Below are 22,879 nucleotides of genomic sequence, written 5' to 3'. Positions count from 1 at the left end.
AACACGGCACTGATGTGCTCTCTCACATCGCGGTAATCGGCCTCAGTGATCTCTTCAAAGGTCTCATCCAGAACTTGGGCAATGCGCTTGTGCAGGTTTCTCGGGAGAGCAACTGTGGTCCTTGTCCCATTAAGGCTAACTTGTTTGCGCCACTGTGCCGTGAGGGGCGGGGGGACCATTGCTGCACACAGGCAAGCTGCATATGGGCAGGGACGCAATCCGCATTGCCGTTGAAGACCCTCTCTTGCTTCCCAGGTCACCCTCAGCAGCGAGATATCTTCCAGGACGAACGCCTGTGGAAAATGTGGGGTCCGTGTTCACTGTAGGGGCCCCCTGCTGTTGTTGGCTCTCCCCAAGGCACAGAACCCCAGAGGACAGTACAGCCGTGAAACAATCAGTCATGCTTGACCCTGTGCTTACTCACCATTTTGGGGCTTCCATGGGTTATGTGCGCTTGCTTTTGGATGGGCAAATTATGCTATTGGGTAGACTGTGCTTGCCCTTAAGTAGGGGGGAATCATTGCTCTGTCTGGCGTGAACAATGCTGCCTCTGTCAAGTGTTGCAGTTTGCCTTTACAGATGCAACCTTGAGATCTCAGCTGTCCGTGTTATCACTGGCTGAAAGACCCCAAAGAATCAGAAAGAGAAGAAGCAAGGAAGCAAGGACGACATGTTGCATGAAGTAATGCAGCATTCAAGTAATGAAAATCGAAAAGGGCAGGAGTGGCGGGACAGTGAAAGGAGGATCCGCCAGCAGAATGAGGAGCGCCGGCACAAAAGCGCGGTGCTCCGGCAGCAAAGCACGGATCGGCTGATAAGCCTAATGGAGCGCCAAGCGGACTCGATCCAGGCACTCGTCGCCATGCAGGCGGAGCACTACTGTCCCCCTGCAGCCCTTGTCCCAAAACTCTTTTCCTTGTGCCCCCATGTCACCTCCAACCCACTTTCCCCAACATCCGGGTTCTTACCGCCACCAGCTGCCGCCAACACCAGTAGCTTCACCACCCAGCCCTGAAAACTACGACCCCGACCCTCTGCACTCAACCCCCACCACCATGCAGTAGAGCCATCCTGAAGTGCAGCACTCATTGCACAGCACTCCAGACAGGACATACGCAAATCTGTGATTGTACCGTTCCCCACCCCAGCCCCTTGCCCTTTCTGTTTCCCAAGCAGTTGTGACAGGTTTCAGAGTAACAGCCGTGTTAGTCTGTATTCGCAAAAAGAAAAGGAGGACTTGTGGCATCTTAGAGACTAACCAATTTATTTGAGCATGAGCTTTCGTGAGCTACAGCTCACTTCATCGGATGCATACTGTGGAAAGTATAGAAGATCTTTTTATATACACACAAAGCATGAATAAAATACCTCCTCCCACCCCACTCTCCTGCTGGTAATAGCTTATCCAAAGTGACCACTCTCCCTACAATGTGCACGATAATCAAGGTGGGCCATTTCCAGCACAAATCCAGGTCTTCTCACCCCCCACCCCCCCCCACACACAAACTCACTCTCCTGCTGGTAATAGCTCATCCAAACTGACCACTCTCCCTACAATGTGTATGATAATCAAGGTGGGCCATTTCCAGCACAAATCCAGGTCTTCTCACCCCCCACCCCCCCACACACACAAACTCACTCTCCTGCTGGTAATAGCTCATCCAAACTGACCACTCTCCCTACAATGTGTATGATAATCACGGTTGACAGACAGCCCCCCAACCTGAAGCAAATACTCACCAACAACCACATACCGCACAACAGAACCACTAACCCAGGAACCTATCCTTGCAACAAAGCCCGTTGCCAACTGTGCCCACATATCTATTCAGGGGACACCATCATAGGGCCTAATCACATCAGCCACACTATCAGAGGCTCGTTCACCTGCACATCCACCAATGTGATATATGCCATCATGTGCCAGCAATGCCCCTCTGCCATGTACTTTGGTCAAACTGGACAGTCTCTACATAAAAGAATAAATGGACACAAATCAGATGTCAAGAATTATAACATTCATAAACCAGTCGGAGAACACTTCAATCTCTCTGGTCACGCAATTACAGACATGAAGGTCACTATCTTACAACAAAAAAACTTCAAATCCAGACTCCAGCGAGAAACTGCTGAATTGGAATTCATTTGCAAATTGGATACTATTAATTTAGGCTTAAATAGAGACTGGGAGTGGCTAAGTCATTATGCAAGGTAGCCTATTTCCCCTTGTTTTTTCCTCCCCCCTCCCCCCTCAGACGTTCTGGTTAAACTTGGATTTATGCTGGAAATGGCCCACCTTGATTATCATACACATTGTAAGGAGAGTGGTCAGTTTGGATGAGCTATTACCAGCAGGAGAGTGAGTTTGTGTGTGTGTGTTTTGGGGGGGGGGGGAGGGTGAGAAAACCTGGATTTGTGCTGGAAATGGCCCACCTTGATTATCATGCACATTGTAGGGAGAGTGGTTACTTTGGATAAGCTATTACCAGCAGGAGAGTGAGTTTATGTGTGTGGTTTTTGGAAAGGGGGGTGGTGAGAAAACCTGGATTTGTGCTGGAAATGGCCCACCTGGATTATCATACACATTGTAAGGAGAGTGATCACTTTAGATAAGCTATTACCAGCAGAAGAGTGGGGTGGGAGGAGGTATTGTTTCATGGTCTCTGTGTTTATAATGTCTTCTGCAGTTTCCACCGTATGCATCCGATGAAGTGAGCTGTAGCTCACAAAAGCTTATGCTCAAATAAATTGGTTAGTCTCTAAAGTGCCACAAGTACTCCTTCTCCAAGCAGTTGTGTTTCTTTTCAATAAATGGAGTTTTTGGCTTTGAAAACATTCTTTATTATTGCATAAAGTAAAAGATACCTTAGCCCAGGAAAGAAACAGGCACTGCAAGTCAGCGTAGCGAACACAGATTCCTATTAACATTGGAACCACTGCACTTCACTCCCGTGCAGGGCACCAGACATTACTGGTGGCTTTCAGCCTCAAATTGCTCCCTCAAAGCATCCCTAATCCTTGCAGCCCTGTGCTGGGCCCCTCTAATAGCCCTGCACTCTGGCTGTTCAAATTCAGCCTTCAAGTGATGATCCTCCGAGTTCCATGCCTGAGTGAATGGTTCACACTTCCCTTCACAAATGTTATGGAGGGTACAGCACGTGGATATAACCGCGGGGATGCTGTCATCGGCCAGGTCCAGCTTCCCATACAGAGAGCGCCAGCAGCCCTTTAAATGACCAAAAGCACATGCCACAGTCATTCTGCACCCTGTTGTTGAACCGCTCCTTGCTGCTGTCAAGGCTCCCTGTGTAGGGTTTCATGAGCCATGGCATTAAAGGGTAAGTGGGGTCTCCAAGGATCACAGTGGGCATTTCGACTTCCCCTACGGTGATCTTCTGGTCTGGGAAACAAGTCCCAGCTTGCAGCTTCCTGAACAGGCCAGTGTTCCAAAAGATGCGTGGATCATGCACCTTTCCAGGCCAGCCTGTGTTAATGTCAGTGAGATGCCCATGGTGATCCACAAGCACCTGGAGAACCATAGAGAAATACCCCTTCTGATTAACATACTCAGAGGCTAGGTGGGCTGGTGCCAGAATTGGAATATGTGTGCCATCTATCGCCCCTCCGCAGTTAGGGAAACCCATTTGTGCAAAGCCAGCCACAATATCATGCACGTTACCCAGACTCACGGTTCTTCTGAGCAGGATGCGATTAACGGCCCTGCAAACTTGCATCAACACGATTCCAACGGTCGACTTCCCCACTTCAAACTGGTTAGCAACCGATCGGTAGCTGTCTGGAGTTGCAAGCTTCCAGATTGTAATAGCCACCCACTTCTCCACCGGCGGGGCATCTCTCAGTCTCGTGTCCTTGCGCCGCAGGGTGGGGGCGAGCTCCTCACACAGTCCCATGAAAGTGGCTTTTCTCATCCGAAAGTTCTGCAGCCACTGCTCGTCATCCCAGATGTGCATGACAATGTGATCCCACCACTCAGTGCTTGTTTCCCGAGCCCAAAAGCAGCATGCCATGGTGGTGAGCATGTCCGTGAATGCCACAAGCAAACTTGTGTCATATACGTTACTCGAGTTTATATCGTCGGAGCCCTCATTGTCACTTTGGATCATAAGGAATAACTTGACTGCCAAACGTGATGTGCCGGCGAGACTCGTCAGCAGACTCCTTAGCAGTTCTGGCTCCATTCCCGCAGACCGAAAGGGAAGACAGAGCGCGCAGTACAAAAACCGTTGAAAGATGGCGCCAAATGTGGACGGAAGCAGAGGGATTACTGGGATGCGAACCGATGCATCACGGGGCGTTGAGACAGGACCCAGAATGCCCCGCCCCCATCCCCAAAGCCACAGCACCAGAATGGGAAGAGGTGCTCTGTGGGATAGCTGCCCATAATGCACCACTCCCAATGCTGCTGCAAGTGCGGCAAATGTGGCCACAGCAGTGCGCTTGTTCCTGTCAGTGTGGACAGACTGTAGTGCTTTCCCAACTGTGCTTCCGAAGGCGAGTTTAATTCAAAGTGCTCTACATCTGCAAGTGTAGCCATGCCCAAAGAGCCGGAACCAGAGAGAGATTCCATGCCATCTTCGCTGGGTGGAGTGCTGACTTGGCCAGAATGGATAGTTCTCTGTGCTAACGTAAGGATTTCCGCATACTGTGTTCCAGTTGACTCAAAACCCTACTCTGTTCTGAAAAGGCTGCCTGGAGTCACTGCAAATCCTTGCTGAGCTGCATTGGTCCCTGAAGAGTGTAAAAGCCTCTGATCAGGTGTCTACCTCAGTGGACCTACCCAGGCAGAGCTCATGGCGTGAAGCAGGAGTGCTGGAGCCCAGAGGCTCAGTCTTGGAGGTATTGAGGCTGTGTGGACTATCCTTGAGGAAGAGTAGGACCCCGTGGGGGCTGCCACACAGAAGGGGTTTCTCCAAGGGACTGTTTAAAAGCTGGGGAATAGCACAGAGCCTGTGGATCCATGACATCATCCCACCAATGGGATTCCCAGTGTTTTTTGTTTGTCTGTTTTTGTTTTGTTTGTTTCCTAAGAGCTCGTCTACACACACAAGTTTCACTGGTTTACCTTAAATTAGTTTATTGAAACCAGTGCAACTGATGTGTGTGGACTCTCCTATATCAGTTTAGAGCTGGTTATAGCCATTTAGCTTAGTATCATAGAATCATAGAATATCAGGGTTGGAAGGGACCTCAGTAGGTCATCTAGTCCAACTCCCTGCTCAAAGCAGGACCAACCCAAACTAAATCATCCCAGCCAAGGCTTTGTCAAGCCTGACCTTAAAAATATCTAAGGAAGGAGATTCCACCACCTCCCTAGGTAACGCATTCCAGTGTTTCACCACCCTCCTAGTGAAACAGTGTTTCCTAATATCCAACCTCAACCTCTCCCCTGCAACTTGAGACCATTGCTCCTCGTTCTGTCATCTGCCACCACTGAGAACAGTCTAGATCCATCCTCTCTGGAACCTCCTTTCAGGTAGTTGAAAGCAGCTATCAAATCCCCCCTCATTCTTCTCTTCCGCAGACTAAACAATCCCAGTTCCCTCAGCCTCTCCTCTTAAGTCATGTGTTCCAGTCCCCTAATCATTTTTGTTGCCCTTCGCTGGACTCTTTCCAATTTCTCCACATCCTTCTTGTAGCGGGGGGCCCAGAACTGGACCCAGGACTCCAGATGAGGCCTCACCAGTGTCGAATAGAGGGGGACGATCACGGCCCTCGATCTGCTCGCACTTGTAAATTTGCCAGCGCAAGTTAAACTGCTACATGTGAAGCTTAAACTGATACAGGAACGTTCACACAGAAAGTTGCACCTATTCAACTAAATTGGTGCAAAATCACACCTTTCATTAAATCCGCTCCACTTTGTGTGTTGGTCCAATAAAAGATATTACCTCACACCCCTTGTCTATCATTGTCACTTGCATTTGAGGAAATCTATTCAAGCGGAAAATACACTAGATCAGCAGTTCTCAAACTGTGGGTCGGGCCCCAAAGTGGGTCGCAACCCCCTTTGAATGGGTTGCCAGGGCTGGCTTAAACTTGCTGGGATCCGGGGCTGAAGCCTGAGCCCCACTGCCCAGGGCTGAAGCCAAAGGCCGAGGACTTCAGCCCTGGGCAGCAGGGCTCAGGTTGCAGGCCCCCTGACTGGATCTGAAGCCCTTGAGTTTCAGCTTTTGCCCCCCTGCCCAGAGCGGTGGGGTTTAGGCTTTGATCCCCCCTCCCCCACCGGGGCAGTGGGGCTTAGATGGGTTCAGACTTCGGCCCCCACTCCTGGGGTTGTGAAGTAATTTTTGTTGTCAAAGAGGGCTGCGGTGCCACGAAGAACCCCTGCCCTACATGCGGCAAATCCAAGCCAGTCTTGGTTTGTGATTTAGCCAGCTTCTCAGTGGAAAGATTCAGTTTCACCTAGCAGGCAAATAGTGCCTATGCTATGATTGGAACAGGTTAAAGAAATAGATTTGTATTCCTAGCATGGACAGCTGTTTCAGACAGGCCATCAAGTTGGGATTGGTCCTGCTGTTGGGATTGGTCCTGCTCTGGGCAGGGGATTGGACTAGATGGCCTCCAGAGGTCCCCCTTCCAACTCTGTTATTCTATGATTCTATGAAAGGCACTAATGACCATGGGTTGATTTCTTCTGTGACTCTTTTTTCTTTTTGTCAGCTTGGTGAATGTTGCCTTGCACACCAAGTACCTGGACCAATATGCCTGCCAGTGCTGGCTCATATTCTTTATTGCAGCATAGATGTTTAAAAGCTAAAGAGAAGCAGCAGTCAGGGGTTAATTTCTGGTGTCTGGCTAGTTAATCAAATCTGCATTTACTTCAAAACACCTCAATTTGGCACCTGTCCATGGGGATAATAATAATATTACTGTTACATCCTTTGACCTGAGCAGTTAGCCAATTTTGGAGGTCTTGCGGGTTATTCCCATTAGGAGGAGAAATTGATGATGGAATCAGGTATTTCTTTGGTGCAAATCTGCTTATTTACAAAGAATGTTCATAAAGCCCTTTTCCCCTGATCACAATAGGAATCAAACAGCAGAAGACAGTTTCTTAGTTCAAAGATCCAGGCCTCTTTCCGGTCAGCACTTCACCCAAAAGCTCTCTCTCTCTCTCAGCTTTTCTCAGAGTCACACCACCAATGCTTCTGTGGCTGTGCCTGGTGCTTTCTTGCTGCCTGCTTTGTCTCCGGTGGTGTTTCCAGTTCGTATCTGCGCACACGAACCCACACAGAGCTCCAGCAAACAATACTCAGCAAAACTCCTCTGCCCACATAGCTCAGTTTCCGACTGGCCCAGCATGGCCTGTATTTTGGATGGCAGCTCCTATGGTACCTCACGCTGAGCACCCAAAAATAGCAGTCATTTTTGAAAATGTTGGCTACAGTGCTTGATCCTGCCAGTGCAACCTTAATTTGGCTCCCTTATGTGGATGGGTTGTGATACACTCTTTAATTACACGATGCCATACTAATTTTTCCGCCAGTGCCCTGACGCATTCAGTGTACAGCATAGATGTGGCACAGTTAATGCATTCCTCTTTGAACTATGTAGGTCACTCTGTGGGGCTGATTTTCCACTACCTTACACCTTGTGCAATTATTGACACCCATCCAATGTGAGTGTCATGTGCTTCACAGCCTAGTCTGCAGCTATAGGGTACAGGAAAGACCTGCCAGGTTGTTGCTCTGTCTGAGCTCTTCCCTGCATAAATAATGTTTCCCCAAGGCTGTGCCAGTTGGGCTCTTCCCTCCAACAAAGGCTCTCATGATTTGACAGCAAACCAGCCTTTGAGATTCTGCCTCTTTGCACAGCATTGGCTGAGGCTGCTGACTATATCTGTAGGAAAGGAAGGGTGACACAGGACAATGAGTGCAGGTTGGGGGAGTCAGACAGAAGCAGCAGGGACATGACATCAGTGCTAGAAAGAGGGTTAAAGCCCCCCTGGTCCTGGCTGGGGGTGGATATCTATCGGATTTTTCACCTGGCTGCTGTGTTCTGCTTGACCTGCGTGCTGTTGAAAGTGATTCAGCTGTATCACAGGAGACAGGAATTGATCAAAGCTTTCAGCAGATTCCCAGGTCATCCGACCCACTGGCTATACGGCCATGTCCATGAGGTAGGAAAAGGGCTGAGTTTGCACTTTGGGGGGTGGGGCAGAAGGAGGTGGTATTTAAAAATGAAATAGACACAATGCAGTGAACAGAGGAAGCAGCTTCCCTGAATCTGGGGGCAGGGGGGCGGGAAGTGGGAAAAATCGCACTGATATGGAATGTCCCTGGGATCTGTGAGAGAATCCTCCTCGTGCCCCTTTGGCTAATATAAATCATTGGTAAGTCATGCATCCCGCTATACAAAGCTTGCTCTGAAGTCATTATCTAAGGAATGTTGTGTAAGGAACAAAAGACACAGGTCAATACAAAAAGCACAACAAAGAGGTAATGATTACCTGAGGGCAAAGGAGAAGGTAACACCTTATGACACCTTATGGGTCAGCTCTTCACCTGGCGTAAATCAGGGTAGTTTCATTAAAACTACACCAATTTCCACCTGCTGATCCCAGGGCTCTTCTGGTTTGACTGGGAAGCAAACTGAGAGTGAAACCGCTGCAATACTCTCCATGTTGTCATTCCTTTGGAGAAGGACAGAATGCACATTAGAATCAGGCTTCCATACATGGCAGATAATGAGGTTCAGGGACATATTGTTACCAATTTGTAGGGTTTCGTTAATTCCACTGCCAAATGAGATGTACGGAGTAGTGAAGATCAGTTTGTGATGTAACAGCACCTGCTACAAATCCCACACTCAGCAGTCAGCACTGATTGTCATGGACTGGGGTATGAGCAGCCATGCCTAGTGATTGGAGCAGCAATGGTCAGACCTAGTGGTCATAGCAGGAATCAGAGGACAGGAACAGTGCTGAGGGTCAGACCCAGAGTCAGAGACAGAGGTAAGAGTATTTTGACAGCTGCAAAGCAACAGAAGAAGATTCTTTCTTACAGGAATAGGAATTCATAGGATCCATAATTGTAAATGTAGCTATTATTGATTTTTATAATAATAAATCAATTAAAAGTTAACACAAGCACAGATAATAATATAGTAATACAATAAATATATACTTGGTTGTTAATCTAGCAGGTCTGAAGGTAGTTTGGGGAATCCAGGATAAGGTCCTATCTCCCATTGACTTTAGCTGGAGATTAGAATGAGCAATGTATGCAAGAACATTTAATTATAGACCATTGGTTTGTGGTGGTGAGTGACTGTTGACTTGAGGGCTACTCATATGAGTAAATTTGTGCATCATCTGTTCCAATGCCATCTATCCTGCACTGAGAGCCAGGAACACTAGGGTCACCCAGACTATCCTTCTAAAATTTAGGGTATTCCTTAATTAAATCTTTATAACCTGTAGAGAAAATCCATAACCACTCTAGTGTATGGCTGTAAATGTTTCCATTTCTCCTGGAAACATAACCAGTTTAAGGTTACTAGGCTGAATTCAGTGCTTGTAATTGTTAGATGCTGTATAAGACCTGGGACTGAAGTTTAGGTGTGAAAGGTGAAGGGCATGGTCTTGCACCCATGGAAATTAGTGGACTGCAAAGACTGCGGAACCTCATGAATTTTCAGTGGATCAGGGCTAGGAAGAGGGATTGCTAAATATTTTCCCTGTTACCTGTTGATCTGGCTCCATGTCTTATGAGTACTGTCACAAACCTGGCTTTGTATCTTGTCCAGCGCAGGGGAGGTGAAGGAGCTGCCCTGCCTTTCCCCTTCCTCCCCAAGTCTTGGTAGTTCCCCTCCTTCCCCCCTCCTATCCCTCCGACCCCCACTCTCCCATTCACAGGGAACTTCTGCCTGGCCCCTCCCCAGTAATGTCACAAAGCAGACAGGCCTTTGTTATAAAATGGGTCTGATTCAGCTCCCATTGACTTCAAAGGCAGCAGGTTTGAGGCCATTTAGGCAGATGTCTAATGGGCAGGCTCAAATCGCTTGTAACTGAGGATCAGATTGTGATCCAGTTACTCATATTGAGTAGGACCCTACTCCAGGCGTAGCTCCAGCTGTAGAGTAAGATCCTATTCAGTGTGAGTTAAGGTATCAGAATCTGGCCTTTAATTTTTCTCCAGTGAAATGCTGTTCTGGACCTGCTCCAAAAGGCGAACTATTTACAGCTTGTGTTTGAGTTCCAAAGTTCAATTGTTTCCAGGTTAATGAGAAAACAAGGGCCCCACAAAAGCGTCAGAACAAGAGTAAACCTGAAATAGGATCAAAAGACAGTCCCTGTTCTAACATACAGTCCTTGCACCTTAACACAGCCTTGGGCTTAGTTATTGTACCATGTCATTTCATGTCAAATGGATGGCTTGGCTGTAACTCTGACTTCCCCAGTGTTCGCAAGTACAGATCAGAACCTACTTGTCTGTGAGTCTGCTTAGAAATGGAATACGAAACAGCGCCCTGTGCGAGCTGACTACTGTGGCATCGTCTTGGCATAAAGACAGCTTATAAAAGCCTGGTATCTACCTTTGCTCCATACGGTACAAAATCCCTATTTATTCACTGTTCAAAAACATGTTTATTGACAGCAGGGAATTTTAAAGCAGATTTTTGAGTTGCCCGACCGGCTTTGTGACACGCTTACCTGAATGGTTCCATCTTTCTTCAGCATCCAACTTCGGGGTAGAGAGTTAGGGCTCCATTCTGACCTCGGAAGCCTGGGCTCGAGCCTTCTGTTAAAGCAGTTCCATTGCGTGCAGATGCAGTACCAGCTTTGAATGGCGTACAGCCCCCCCAAGATGCGCACCCCCATCCCGGCCTGGAAACCTGCAGTGTTCAAACAGGAGCAACACTGTGGTGGGACTTTGTCTTGCAAGCTCCCACTGGTTGAGTTTTAATATGAATAATTATACCTGAATCGGTTTCAGAGCAGCAGCCATGTTAGTCTGTATCCGCAAAAAGAACAGGAGGACTTGGGGCACCATAGAGACGAACCCATTTATTTGAGCATGAGCTTTCGTGAGCTACAGCTCACTATAGCGTATAGCATTTACTGCTGACTGCACCCAACGCCCCAGTGCAGTAGGCCACTATTATTCTTCTCACTTTACTTAGAATGAAAATGGAAGCATAGAGGTTTAGGCCTAAATTTTTAAAAGGTATTTAGGCGCCTATGAAATCAAGCTAGGCACCTAAATACCTGTTTAAAATCTGGCCCTTTGTGACTTGCCCAAGGATATGCTGCAAGTCAGTGGTGGGATTAGAACTGAGGAATTTGTGGCTCTTACCTTTTTATTCAGTCTACTAGACCATACTGTGCATCTCCCCTTGTAAAAACCCAAACCAGAGGTTGGTGGAAGGGATGGGTGAATGCTTCTGTGACAGATATGGCAATTTCCTTCACTATCCTGGACAAACCTCATTGCATTAAGCCAAACCTTGTTGGATTAAGTTGAGTATTTTAAGAGTTATTGTATTAACGATGCAAATGTTTATGTATTGTGGGATTGTACGTAACGGCTCTAGGGGGAAGATGTGACTAATGCAAACCCTGGGAAGTGTTCTGAGCTTCAAAGGACTCTTTTAAACAGTGTGCCGGACAACAATGAACTTTTGGCTAAGTGGGTTTCCTAGGAAATCTCTAGGGGGAGATGATTGCAAATGGACCCCATCCCCCTTCTAGATATGCAAAAACCCAGCCTTTTGATGGTATGCCTTGAGGAGAGGTCCATTGTCTGTTTACCTGCTCCTGGAATCTGTAAATCAGAGACCCCAGATGTATAACACACAGGCAGATTTATTCATGTGGGGTCTTCTGAGCAAAAGATGTATGAACTTGTAACAAAAAAAAACACCCTGTGTGTGGTTTGAAGGACTGACTCCTACTAGAGCCCTTGCTGAAGTTTGGGGTGGGGGTTATGATCTCTGATAAGCTAATTAGCATGTGTGTAGGTCCTTTTATTGTTTTTAATATGTTTCCTCTGCACTGTTTTCACCTTTATAACAAATGTGTTTGCTTAAAAGAGCAGGGTGCTGATTTTTAGCCAGGGGCAATTATGCTCTTCACAGCCTCTGAGGAGAAAGCCAAGCAGGCTTGCTTGGGCAGTCTGACTTGCTGGGGAACTTCCCAGTCTGGAAAAGCCCTGGCCAGTAGGGAGAGAGACACAGGTCTCCGCCCCAGAGAGGTGACTGCTGAGGAGTTGGGAGCATAGAGTGGGTGCCCTTGTGAGACCACAAAGGGAACTGCAGTTGCCTTGATCTGTGACAGCTTCTGGCCCATCTTTATCTGGCCTCTTTATCGGTTAGTTAGATTCCTCCTGCTCCTTTACAAAGTCCATTATATATTGTACCACTGTGGCAAGGATTGAACCAGGGACCTCCTAGAGCTGAAAACTGAAGTGTCCATCTATGAGCTAAAAAGCCAGACTGTCCTGCTAGGAGCTGTAACAGATTCACATCCTCTGTGGATTGGTTTCCAGGGTAGGGACACGTAACATACACTGACCAGTCCATTACAGCATTCCATGTAAAGGTATTTTTCTTAGTGAGAATCCCTGGATGAACAGTTATTTCATATAACGTTTAAAAATGACACCCCTCTCTGCAGTACATCAGGCCAATTCAGAGGGACCATAGACTGTTTATAACTGTCACGTCCTATGAACATTCCCCATTCTTCTGGCTGTGGCAAGATTATCGTTGAGCTCTTCTGGACAGAGAGTTTTCCAACCACCCTATTTTCTTCTCTCTTTTCTCCTCTGCTGTTGCAGCTTCTTCATGAAGGGGAGGTTTTAAACAAACTAGAGCAATGGAGCCAGAAGTACCCGTATGCCTTCCCGTTCTGGTTTGGGACTTTCTCAGCATTCTTAAACATCACCCACCCTGATTATGCCAAGGTCTTATTTGCCAGAGGAGGTAAGGCCTGCTGCAGCTGAGTTCTGAATGATTGCAACATGACTGCAAATTGCAAATGCCATGCATAATTTCCCTGGTGTTCACTATTCACAGCAAAGCAGAATTCCACACCTATGCTGTCACTAGGAATCTCTACTGCTTGATGCCTCATCATGTGTGCAACTGTCTGACCATGGATCTGTGCCCAGCCAGGGACTGCTATCCGCTCTGAAGGACTGCTAGGGTCTTTTACTACCTTGGAACAGTCTGTGTACTTTCAGACTGGATAGCAGTTACTCTTTCCAACCTCATATTTCCTGCTCCTTGGTTGCAAATCAAACTTTCTAAAGTAGTACATAAAAACTGCACACTTGGGGACTGATCAAAGGCACACTGAAGTCTGGTGGGAGTCTTTGATAGTTTCCTAGAACTTGAGGCCAGAAGGGGCTGTTAGATCATTTAGTCCAGGGCTCGGCAACCTTTGGCACACAGCCCATCAGGGTAATCCAGCAAACCGCGGCTACTGGGAGCTGCCGGGGGCTATGCCTGCGGACAGTCAATGTCTTGCAGCCCGCCAGCGGATTACCCTGATGAGCTGCATGCCAAAGGTTGCCGACCCCTGATCTAGTCTAACCTCCTGTCTATCACAGGCCATTAAATATCACCTGATACCCCTATAGAGACCAACAACTTTAGTTAGACTAAAGCATTTCAGTCCTTAGGAGACGAAACTGTTTGATGCAGGCAGAGAACAGGAGATACCAAGGTGTCCCCAATACCGAAATCTCCTGCAATGGCAAGTAATAGATTAGGTGGGATATGCCCAGATGATCCCAGCAAGTGAACTATGTTCCACGTTGCAGTGAAAGGTGAAATCCCGTCCAAGGTCCTTGCCAAGGGAAAATTCCTTCCTGACCCCAAATCTGACAATCATGCATCCCTGACCATGAGCAAGTCACGCCAGCCCAGCATCGAGAACAACAATTCTCTGTACCCTCTCAGAGAGCTGGTCCACCCCATTCAGTGTTCCATATCTAGCTGTGTCCAGCGACTTCAATGAGTTTTGGGTCATGCCCTAATTTATGATAGCTACAAAGTAATATACTGAGCACGTCCAGACAGATTGTGCTGAAAAATGATGTAGATGAGCGGTGAACTCTTACAGAAATATCTTTCCGTGTTCCCATTCAGCTCTAGACTCGCAGTATCCTTGGTTAATCCTAGTCTTGCATCTCTCCTTCATTCAGCCCCCTCACAATTATGCTGAACTGGGGGTAGCTTTGTTGTGTAATATTGATTCATTATGAACTGATGCCACCCATTTTGTTTCATTGACAACTGAAGGTTGGTGCGTACTCCACAGAAATGTACAATACAGTGAATCATTACTAATAAAGTATTGTCTTCTTCTCTCTCTCTCAATTGACTTTTCCAGATCCCAAGGATAACGTTAGCTATAGGCATATAGTTCCATGGATTGGTACGTATATTCGTGGCCTCCTCCATATTCCCGACCAGAAATGATGCCGAGGTCAGTCAAGAACAAGCCATCAATCGATGGCATTTCGCGTTCCTTGACGCGGTGAGGGCCGGAAGCTTTCTGAAATCATCATGTACGCATTGTGTATCAAAAAAAGGTGAAACTCGAAGAAGATTTTGGATAAAGGTGGTTACATGCCGCAGAAGAAGGTTCAGATTGTAGGGTTGAAAGGGCTAGTTTTAAATTGGTGGTTACAAAGTCATTTTCTTTTAAAAATGACTAAAAATATTGAGTTTAGAGAAACAAGAAAGAGTAGGCCAGCTTTTATGGATTGCTTCTCTTACTGCCAACTCAGTGGTGTGGCTTCCATTATTTAATCACCAGGGCTCTTTGACATACCATGGGGAACACCTTGATCACGACCAAGCCAAATAACCCCCATGATTAAGTCAGGCCATTTTATTATGAAAGAGAGAAAAAGAAAACATGAAACAAAATACCACAAATGACAGCGTGATAAACTGGTTAGTGTCAGTGATGGGGAGGTGGGCAGTCATGTCTAGTGGTCAGAGCAGGAGTGAGGCCTAGTGGTCGGACAGAAGTCGGTAGCCAGGCATCAGAGCCAACGGTCCTAGCTGGAGTCAGCAGCCAGGGTCAGAGCTGGGTTACCTGAAGTGAAGCAAGGCAGGAGCAGGGCTAGGACCAAGGCAGGAGTATAAGCTATTGCAGCCATGGGCTAATACTTTAAGCGTCTGCTGAACTGCTGCTGCTGCTGGATTTAAGAGCCAGTCTGCTGCCTCTTCCAAGCAATAAGCAGTGGAGCCAATCAGGCAGCCCACTAAAGGCCAGCTTTGAGCGTTAGTTTGCCCAGAGACTGGCTTCGCTGCAGGCCCTGATTCTGGACTGTAACTTCCGTTAGTCTCTTTTGCAAGCCTTTCTGTGGTGAAATTTTAACAGAGATTATACCCTTGGGAGTGAACCTGCCTTTGGGGAGGAGGTGTCACTTTTCCCTCAGTAAGTAAAGATCAAAGTATATTGTTTTCAAAATTCTTGTGAATTTGGTTTTAGTAGCTTATTAGATACTTAAGTGTTTAATGTCTGGCAAAATAATTTGTTTAAGCCTATCTAGTTGTTAAAAATAACCCAAACAGTTTATAGCTGGGCAAAGTAAGCAATCTTAACTAAATCCTATGAATTCAAAGACAATATTTACATTAGTTCCTTAAAAGAAGCCATTTAACAAGCTGTCTTAAAACAGGCCAGGTACAAATATTAAGAATCCTAAATCCAATTAAATCCCACTGTTTCTCCATTTACCAATGTTTAGCCCGTGTCTCCTCTCCAGGAATACACGATCTAATCATTTGGTGATTAACAGGAGAAATGATAAGTAAATTTAAGTTACAACGCCATTTCAATGTTCCAGTAAAATCATTACAAGAGTTTTAAATGTAATCCCTTGCAAGTGAGTTAACTTCCTCTCACCGATCCATGTTGAAGTCATGGAGAGGTTGCTTTGGGTTGTTTCTTCTTGAGTCTTTTCTGTTTTTCTTATCTGTCTGTGGCAGCTTGCTTGTGGAGATGGACAGGATGAGTTAGGGCGTGCTTTCTCTATGAGTACTGGGAGTGTGTGAGCATGAGGTGTTTATTTCAGTCTTTTATCCCTTCTTATTTTTGTGAAATTATAGGAAAACAAACCTTTTATAGTTGTTTTAGATTCTGGTTAATTTTTTGACTCCATGATTTTGGGATTGGCTTATGTGACATTTTCAACTCCTGAACATGCAGTCTGTCTAATGAATATGCAACATTCCTTTATCATGGAATCATAGAATATTAGGGTTGGAAGACCTCAGGAGGTATCTAGTCCAACCCCCTGCTCAAAGCAGGACCAACCCCAACTAAATCATCCCAGCCAGGGCTTTGTCAAGCCGGGCCTTAAAAACCTCAAAGGATGGAGATTCCACCACCTCCCTAGGTAACCCGTTCCAGTGCTTCACCACCCTCCTAGTGAAATAGTGTCTCCTAATGTCCAACCTAAACCTCCCCACTGCAACTTGAGACCATTGCTTCTTGTTCTGTCATCTGCCAATACTGAGAACAGCCGTGCTCCATCCCCTTCTAACCCCCCCTTCAGGCAATTGAAGGATGCTATCAAATCCTTCCCTCTACCCCCACATTCTTCTCTTCTGCAGACTAAATAAACCCAGTTCCCTCAGCCTCTCCTCGTAAGTCATGTGCCCCAGCCCTCTAATCATTTTTGTTGCCCTCTGCTGGACACTTTCCAATTTGTCCACATCCCTTCTGTAGCGGGGGGGACCAAAACTGGACCCAGGACTCCAGATGAGGCCTCACTAGTGCCGAATAGAGGGGAATAATCACTTCCCTCGATCTGCTGGCAATGCTCCTACTAATGCAGCCCAATATGCCATTAGCCTTCTTGGCAACAAGGGCACACTGCTGACTCCTATCCAGCTTCTCATCCACTGTAATCCACAGGTCTTTTTCTGCAGAACTGCCACTTAGTCAGTCGGCTAATTACCCTTTTTCTTGTGGCAGGGTATATCCAGATAACTTTTAAAGTTAAAACTAACTCTTTTCAGTCAGTCCATTTTCTGATAAAATGTTTTTACCTTAGTTTGACAGGAAGTGAAAATCTGTTTTCAAAAAGTCCAAGCATTCCTGTTCATTATATAAGAGTTTTTAGTCCTCAAAACAGTCTTTTAAAATTAAATAACTCTTTGTAAGACCTTAGCTCAAGTTGTTGATTCTAGATGGAAATTTTGGGAATGATGATTTTATGTTCCTCCTGTGTTGGATGAGGGTTTGCTTTGATTAATTAATTCCCCATTAATATAACTATTCTATACTTAAATGGCTTCTTATATTAGTCATTAGTCTAGCATCAAATGACTTTGCTATATTTGTACATAAAACATCTTACTATTCATACAGCAATGATATCAAGCAATTATTATAGGAAGGCTTGACAGCCCTAGTAAAAACATTTACCACCATGAATATTCTGCAGGTATATAGAATGAAGACTTTAGTGTATTTTCAGGATAAATCAGTTTCAATGAGGATATTCCTAGCATTGCTTGTGTGAGTTTAAACTTGGGTTTCTCTTTGTAAAGAAAAGGGGAAGGGATTTGTTATAGGCCCAATTTACCTCTTGATTTATTGCTCTGATAACACAACTTTGCATTTCTTTCACAATCAGTTTTCTTCCTATCAGGGTTTAAATGGTTATTCTACTTGATGATTGCTTGTCCTTGGCTATTAGAAACAGAAACCTTCTGAAATCTCTTTGATTAGCTTTAACATTTTGTAACATAATTAACTAAACTCATGTCTGTTATATTTTCAAGCATCCTGGCTAAAACATTATTATGGCTTTATCTTAATTTTCAGTAAAGGTGCAGACAAGTTTGTAACAACTTAAAAAAAAGTTAATATTTTTATTATCATTTTTGTATCAACACTGAGGTCTCTCCCCCACATGATGCTACTTATGTAAGGTTACCAACCCTCCATGATTGTCCTGGAGTCTCCAGGAATTAAAAATTAATCTTTAATTAAAGATTATGTCATGTGATGACATCTCCGGGAATTTGTCAAAGTTGGCAACCATATACTTATGTGATATATACAAATGAAATTCCATTAACATACCTTGAATCCAGCAAGGACTAGTGATGGGCGAAGATCCAAAGGTTCAGTCTGAAGAAGCATCCCAAAGTTTAGCTGTTCACTGAACTTCCTGGCTCTAGAAATCTGGCTGTGGATTTCATAAGAACTGGCATTCTCTTGTGATTTAGACTATTCTTTGCTTCTGGTCCAATCAGGAATCTTGGGAACACAGCCATTCTACAGGCATTTCTGTACATCCACTTCTGGTCCGGTCTGAAACTGGTAAATGCAGAGAAGCATGAAAATGAATATGCAACCAAAGCTAATTTTACTAGAGACTGGTAAAAGACTAGTTATGGGTGGAAGATTCAAATAGGTTCTTATTTCATCTAAACCTGGTCACCTATCCACAATAAAATCATCACCTGGAGAATGATCCTGAGCAATCATGGTGAAATTTGAAGATGAAAGATCAATATCCTCTCCACATTCCTATCAGTTGTTTGTTTTCATAGCACTAGAAAATATATTATCCTAGCAAATAGGAGATGGATTAGATGTGACCAAATAGTTTCCATCTCTGATGGAAGTTCTGGTTACTGTAGGCTCAGACTTTACCTGTATACATCAAAATATCTGCTTATGGTCTTTAAAATCTGAAATGATCTGAACTCCATTATTTGTGTTCCCCCAGGGAAAGGATTATTGGTCTTACATGGGCCAAAGTGGTACCAGCATCGTAAACTGCTGACTCCAGGGTTTCATTATGACGTTTTGAAACCTTATGTGCCATTGATGGCAGATTCTACCAAAGTGATGCTGGTAGGAATGATTACTGCTATTGCCATATTTATTATATTAGTTTCTTATCCTTGATGGGTTGAAGGCAAAGTGATGGATCAAGAGTTTCCTTGCTGTTACCTTGCTGTTATCAGCCTGTACAGTCTATAATTCTATGAAAATTCTCTCTTCTGGTGGTTAGCTTTTTGAATGAATCCCAATTCTTTTCTGAGATATCGCAACTAATTGGTCCAGAAGCTGTACAGACTCTGTGGCCGAGCCTATAATATCATTTAAAAAAAAAACCAAAACAAGATAAGGGACCAGGGCTGATCAGAGAATGGTGTTTTGAGTAAATGAAAATCTGGCTGTGACCGGTCTGCTGTCCTTGAAAATTTCTGTTTTTTTTCCTCATCAAAACTGAAAAACAATTTTTTAAAAAACTTTTCGGCAGTTTACAGCCAAATATTTTTGGGGGGCTGAGTTTTGTTTTCTCATGAAAAGTTGACCTTTTCTATGGAAGATGCCCCGGTGTTCTGAGCAGCTCTGCGAGGGACACATTTTTCAATGAAACGGTTTGTGAGGGATGGGTCCCAACCAGCTTGACTCGAGTTAATTAATGCATTTTGCTTGTTAGAAATGTAAGGAAATGGGCAGTCTGGGCCTTTCTGAAGTGGATTCCAGCTGCAGTATTTCCTTGCTTTTCAATAGCTAACAATTCTAGAACAATTCTAGAATCCAGGGATTTGGGGTTCCATTTTACCATGATCCAAAAATCACATCTAATCATCAATAGTGATTACTACTATAATCAGTATAGTAAAGGCAGTAAATAGGTTCTTGGTGGCACTCTTTGAAGGTACTTATATGAAAGGCAGGATTAAATAAGGGATCTCATGCATTCCTAAACCCTAGGATTGGGGACACTTCAACCCTGTGATCTGGGGATTAGAAAATACCCCGAGATGCCAATATTCACAATGTTTAGACTGCAAGCTCTGCTTTGCATAGTACACAGTGCAACTACAGTTTCAATTCTTGGTGGGCTCTATGCAGGAAAAATAATAGAGTTACCAGATTTGTGCACGGGACCATCATTAATTTCTGCAGCTACATTGTCAGGGAGTCTGGGTACAAGAGCAACTAAACAGGCAATGCATTGTCCCTGAAAGAACTCTGATTCCATGTGGACAACACTGCCTTCTAGTGTGAGAATTAAAGACAGTCCTGCAGCTTAGATTCACTGCTGAGGGAACTGAACATGTGCACGGAGAGAAGCAATAACACTGACAGACTGGCATGAAGTTTGAATCACACGGGGCTATCGTTACAGAAAAATAAAACAGCCCTATCTTCTGTATGTGTCAGCCAATATAACTGGGATTGAACGGGGGATTTCCACTGCTGAAAACATGAGCCTGTACATCTTGTATGGAGCTAAAGAGCCTCCGGGTGTAGTGGGGAGCTGTAACAGACCCAGACCCTCTTTGGAATGGGTCTGGAAGGGGCACACATTCACTAGCAGGTCACACCTCCTTAAGACTGACCAGTATTGCTGCCTTTTTTGCTGCTTTCTTTAATAGGGCAGCAAAAAAGCTAATACATTCCAGTTTTAAATATGATGGGCAAGATTCTCCCTTGCCTTCTTGTGGTGGTGCGGGGCGCATAATGCCCCATTGACCCAGCTTTTCTATTTAGCCTGCAGCTTCAGGTGGGCGGGAAGAGGGAAGGTGAGATCCCACGTTGCAGTGTTACTACTTCTGATCCCCAGCAAGTTGGGCAGGGAATAGGATAGGAGGGGAGCAGAGTGGCCACAGAGTTGTGGCTTCTCCCCCCAACATGCCAGTAATAACCCAGTGCAAGCTTCGAGGTGTTAACAGCTGGAAGCCATTTACAGAGTATAACACCTTTACTGAACCTATAAACTTACAAACCATATAACAGATGCTGTTATTCTGATATGTGCCATGAGAGGGTGATCTCTCTCTCCATGGGCTTGGTAGAATTTATTGATTCATTTTTATATCTTGGACAGCTAATATTGATTATTTTTAAGCATTTTTTTTCAATTTTTGATTTAAATTTTGACAGTTTCGCAAAATTATGGGTTAAGCTTTTTTTGTATCGTCAGTTTAAATTTTTCACAGTTTCAGGAAATGATTGGGGCGGGTGGGGGGGGGGTGTCAGACAATAATTATTACAGAGAGATTGAGATTCAAAAAGGTAACGCTTTCTAACCATTAAAATACAGTTTGTCAACATCATGTTGACAAAGTTAAAAGCCTTAAATCAAACTTTAAGTTTTCCTATCTGTATATTTTGATTTATTATCTATGGAAATATTTCCCCCCTCTGTTTGTGTATGTATTTGAAATTAACATTCACTGATATTTATCAATGCATCTAATCCTTCCAAGCCTATATAGATACGCTACCCCCCCCCCCCCACACACACACACAAGGAAGCAAGCTGCATCCTACAAATGATTGAATCAACTTACACCCCTACTGATGCAAAGGAGAACCCAGGCTGGAGTTGCAAGTCTTTTAGTCAATTTCCTTCCCAGGGCTGCTTCTGGGCTAATCTAGCTATGGCCACCCCTATGCAGGAGTAAGGAGCAATACAAATCATATACCAACGCCAAAGCATCTGACATCCTCAGCCACCAGTAGCCTTTAGATCAGTCAGTACTGGTACCTGAAATCATTGATCAATGAACAAATTATTTTTAGATTGACTTTTATTATAACACCTAAGAGCCTCACAGTGACACAGGAAACTAAACATTAAGAGCCCATTGTGGGACCACTCAGCTGTCCTTGTGGCTTCTGCTGTACTCAAACACTTCCCCTTGTGGCCGTTATTTCTGACCTCATCATGATGTGAGCCTGAGGCTTCTTCCAAGGAGGCCTTTGGCAATGACATTTGACACGTCAGGATGGGCTGTGGGCCAGCATTAGTGTGTCCCCTGTCTGAATTGACACTGGCAATGTTGGCATGGGACAGATATCTGTCTGGTAGCGAATGTGCCTCATAAGGAAGAGGAAGGTACTGCTCAGGCTGGGGGCAGAGTGTCTGGCATCCTATACATGGGGACTACAGTGAAAGCTCACCCCTGTGCAGGGGGCTAGCCCAAGACCTTTGCATCAGGGTTTGGCTAAAGAGGGACCATTTGTACACAGTAATTTTGGGGACTAATTTACCATACCCTAAGATACCCTGCAGTGTAACGATCAAAGCAACTGATTCTGGACAAAGGCAAGAGAGAGAAAAATAACTTGGGTCTATACCACAAGTGCCAAGTCGATTCCTAGCTTCCTCTTGCTTCAAGGTAGCATCTCTAAAAGAGAATTAAGGGAACATCTCCCTTTCCCATTTTTTGTCCCCAGAATACACAACTGGTTCAAGGTGTCCCTCGTTTATTTTTAAGGTGGAAGGTAAATGCTGACAGTGCAGGGCAAGGCATTTCTGGGCCTTCTCACCTGTTTCCTTCCTGCACTAGGATAAGTGGGAACAACTGATCGCACAGGAGAAGTCGGTGGAGCTCTTTGGACATGTCAGCTTGATGACTCTCGACAGCATCATGAAATGTGCCTTCAGTTACCAGAGCAACTGCCAGACGGACAGGTCAGTACCGGGTGCTCTCGGGTCCTCATGGAAGGCTGCTATTCATTGGCCGTGAATAAACTGTGCAAGTTGCTTATGCCTGGTAAATTTATCCCATCTTCATTTTAAAAGTTCTCCAACAGTCCATAAGTTTAATGGGCGGAATGCACAGGAATCCTGCCTCTGGCTGCCAGTCACCCTGTGCCAGAGGTGACTTTTACATTTCCCAGAGTTTTATACAGTCTCAGCATGTACATTTTCTTCTCAGCAGATAACCCACAGCAAAGATTCTGTCTCTGCCAGAGTGTCTCTGGGGCTCCCAGGAGCGGATGCATTATTGAGACCACTGCTGCCTTTTCAAAGGTTGCAATATTTGCTTCCCTCCCTCCTTAGGCAGAGAGGAAGGATGGTCTTGCAGTTCAGGCATTGGACGGGGATGCGGGACCTCTGGCTTC

The 22,879-nt window shown here is 45.2% G+C and overlaps 1 protein-coding gene across 2 annotated transcripts in view; it reads left to right on the top strand.

The window, feature by feature from the left end:
• Positions 1-7,796: 7,796 nt before the first annotated feature.
• The window catches only part of LOC140916320 (cytochrome P450 4B1), a 40,484-nt gene continuing 25,401 nt past the window's right edge, over positions 7,797-22,879 (top strand). Inside the window, exons 1-5 of one of the 2 annotated variants that reach the window (XM_073357809.2) lie at positions 7,797-8,140; positions 12,801-12,945; positions 14,360-14,404; positions 18,732-18,859; positions 22,321-22,445. In XM_073357809.2, coding sequence (XP_073213910.1) covers positions 7,931-8,140; positions 12,801-12,945; positions 14,360-14,404; positions 18,732-18,859; positions 22,321-22,445 — 653 coding nt within the window. In that variant the 5' untranslated portion in view covers positions 7,797-7,930. The remainder of the gene's footprint in view (positions 8,141-12,800; positions 12,946-14,359; positions 14,405-18,731; positions 18,860-22,320; positions 22,446-22,879) is intronic. The other variant, XM_073357808.2, reaches the window with a different exon arrangement.

The sequence above is a fragment of the Lepidochelys kempii genome, chromosome 8 (genome assembly GCF_965140285.1).
Source record: "Lepidochelys kempii isolate rLepKem1 chromosome 8, rLepKem1.hap1, whole genome shotgun sequence".
NCBI classification, from domain to species: domain Eukaryota; kingdom Metazoa; phylum Chordata; order Testudines; family Cheloniidae; genus Lepidochelys; species Lepidochelys kempii.
This window is presented reverse-complemented; position numbering and strand designations above follow the sequence as displayed.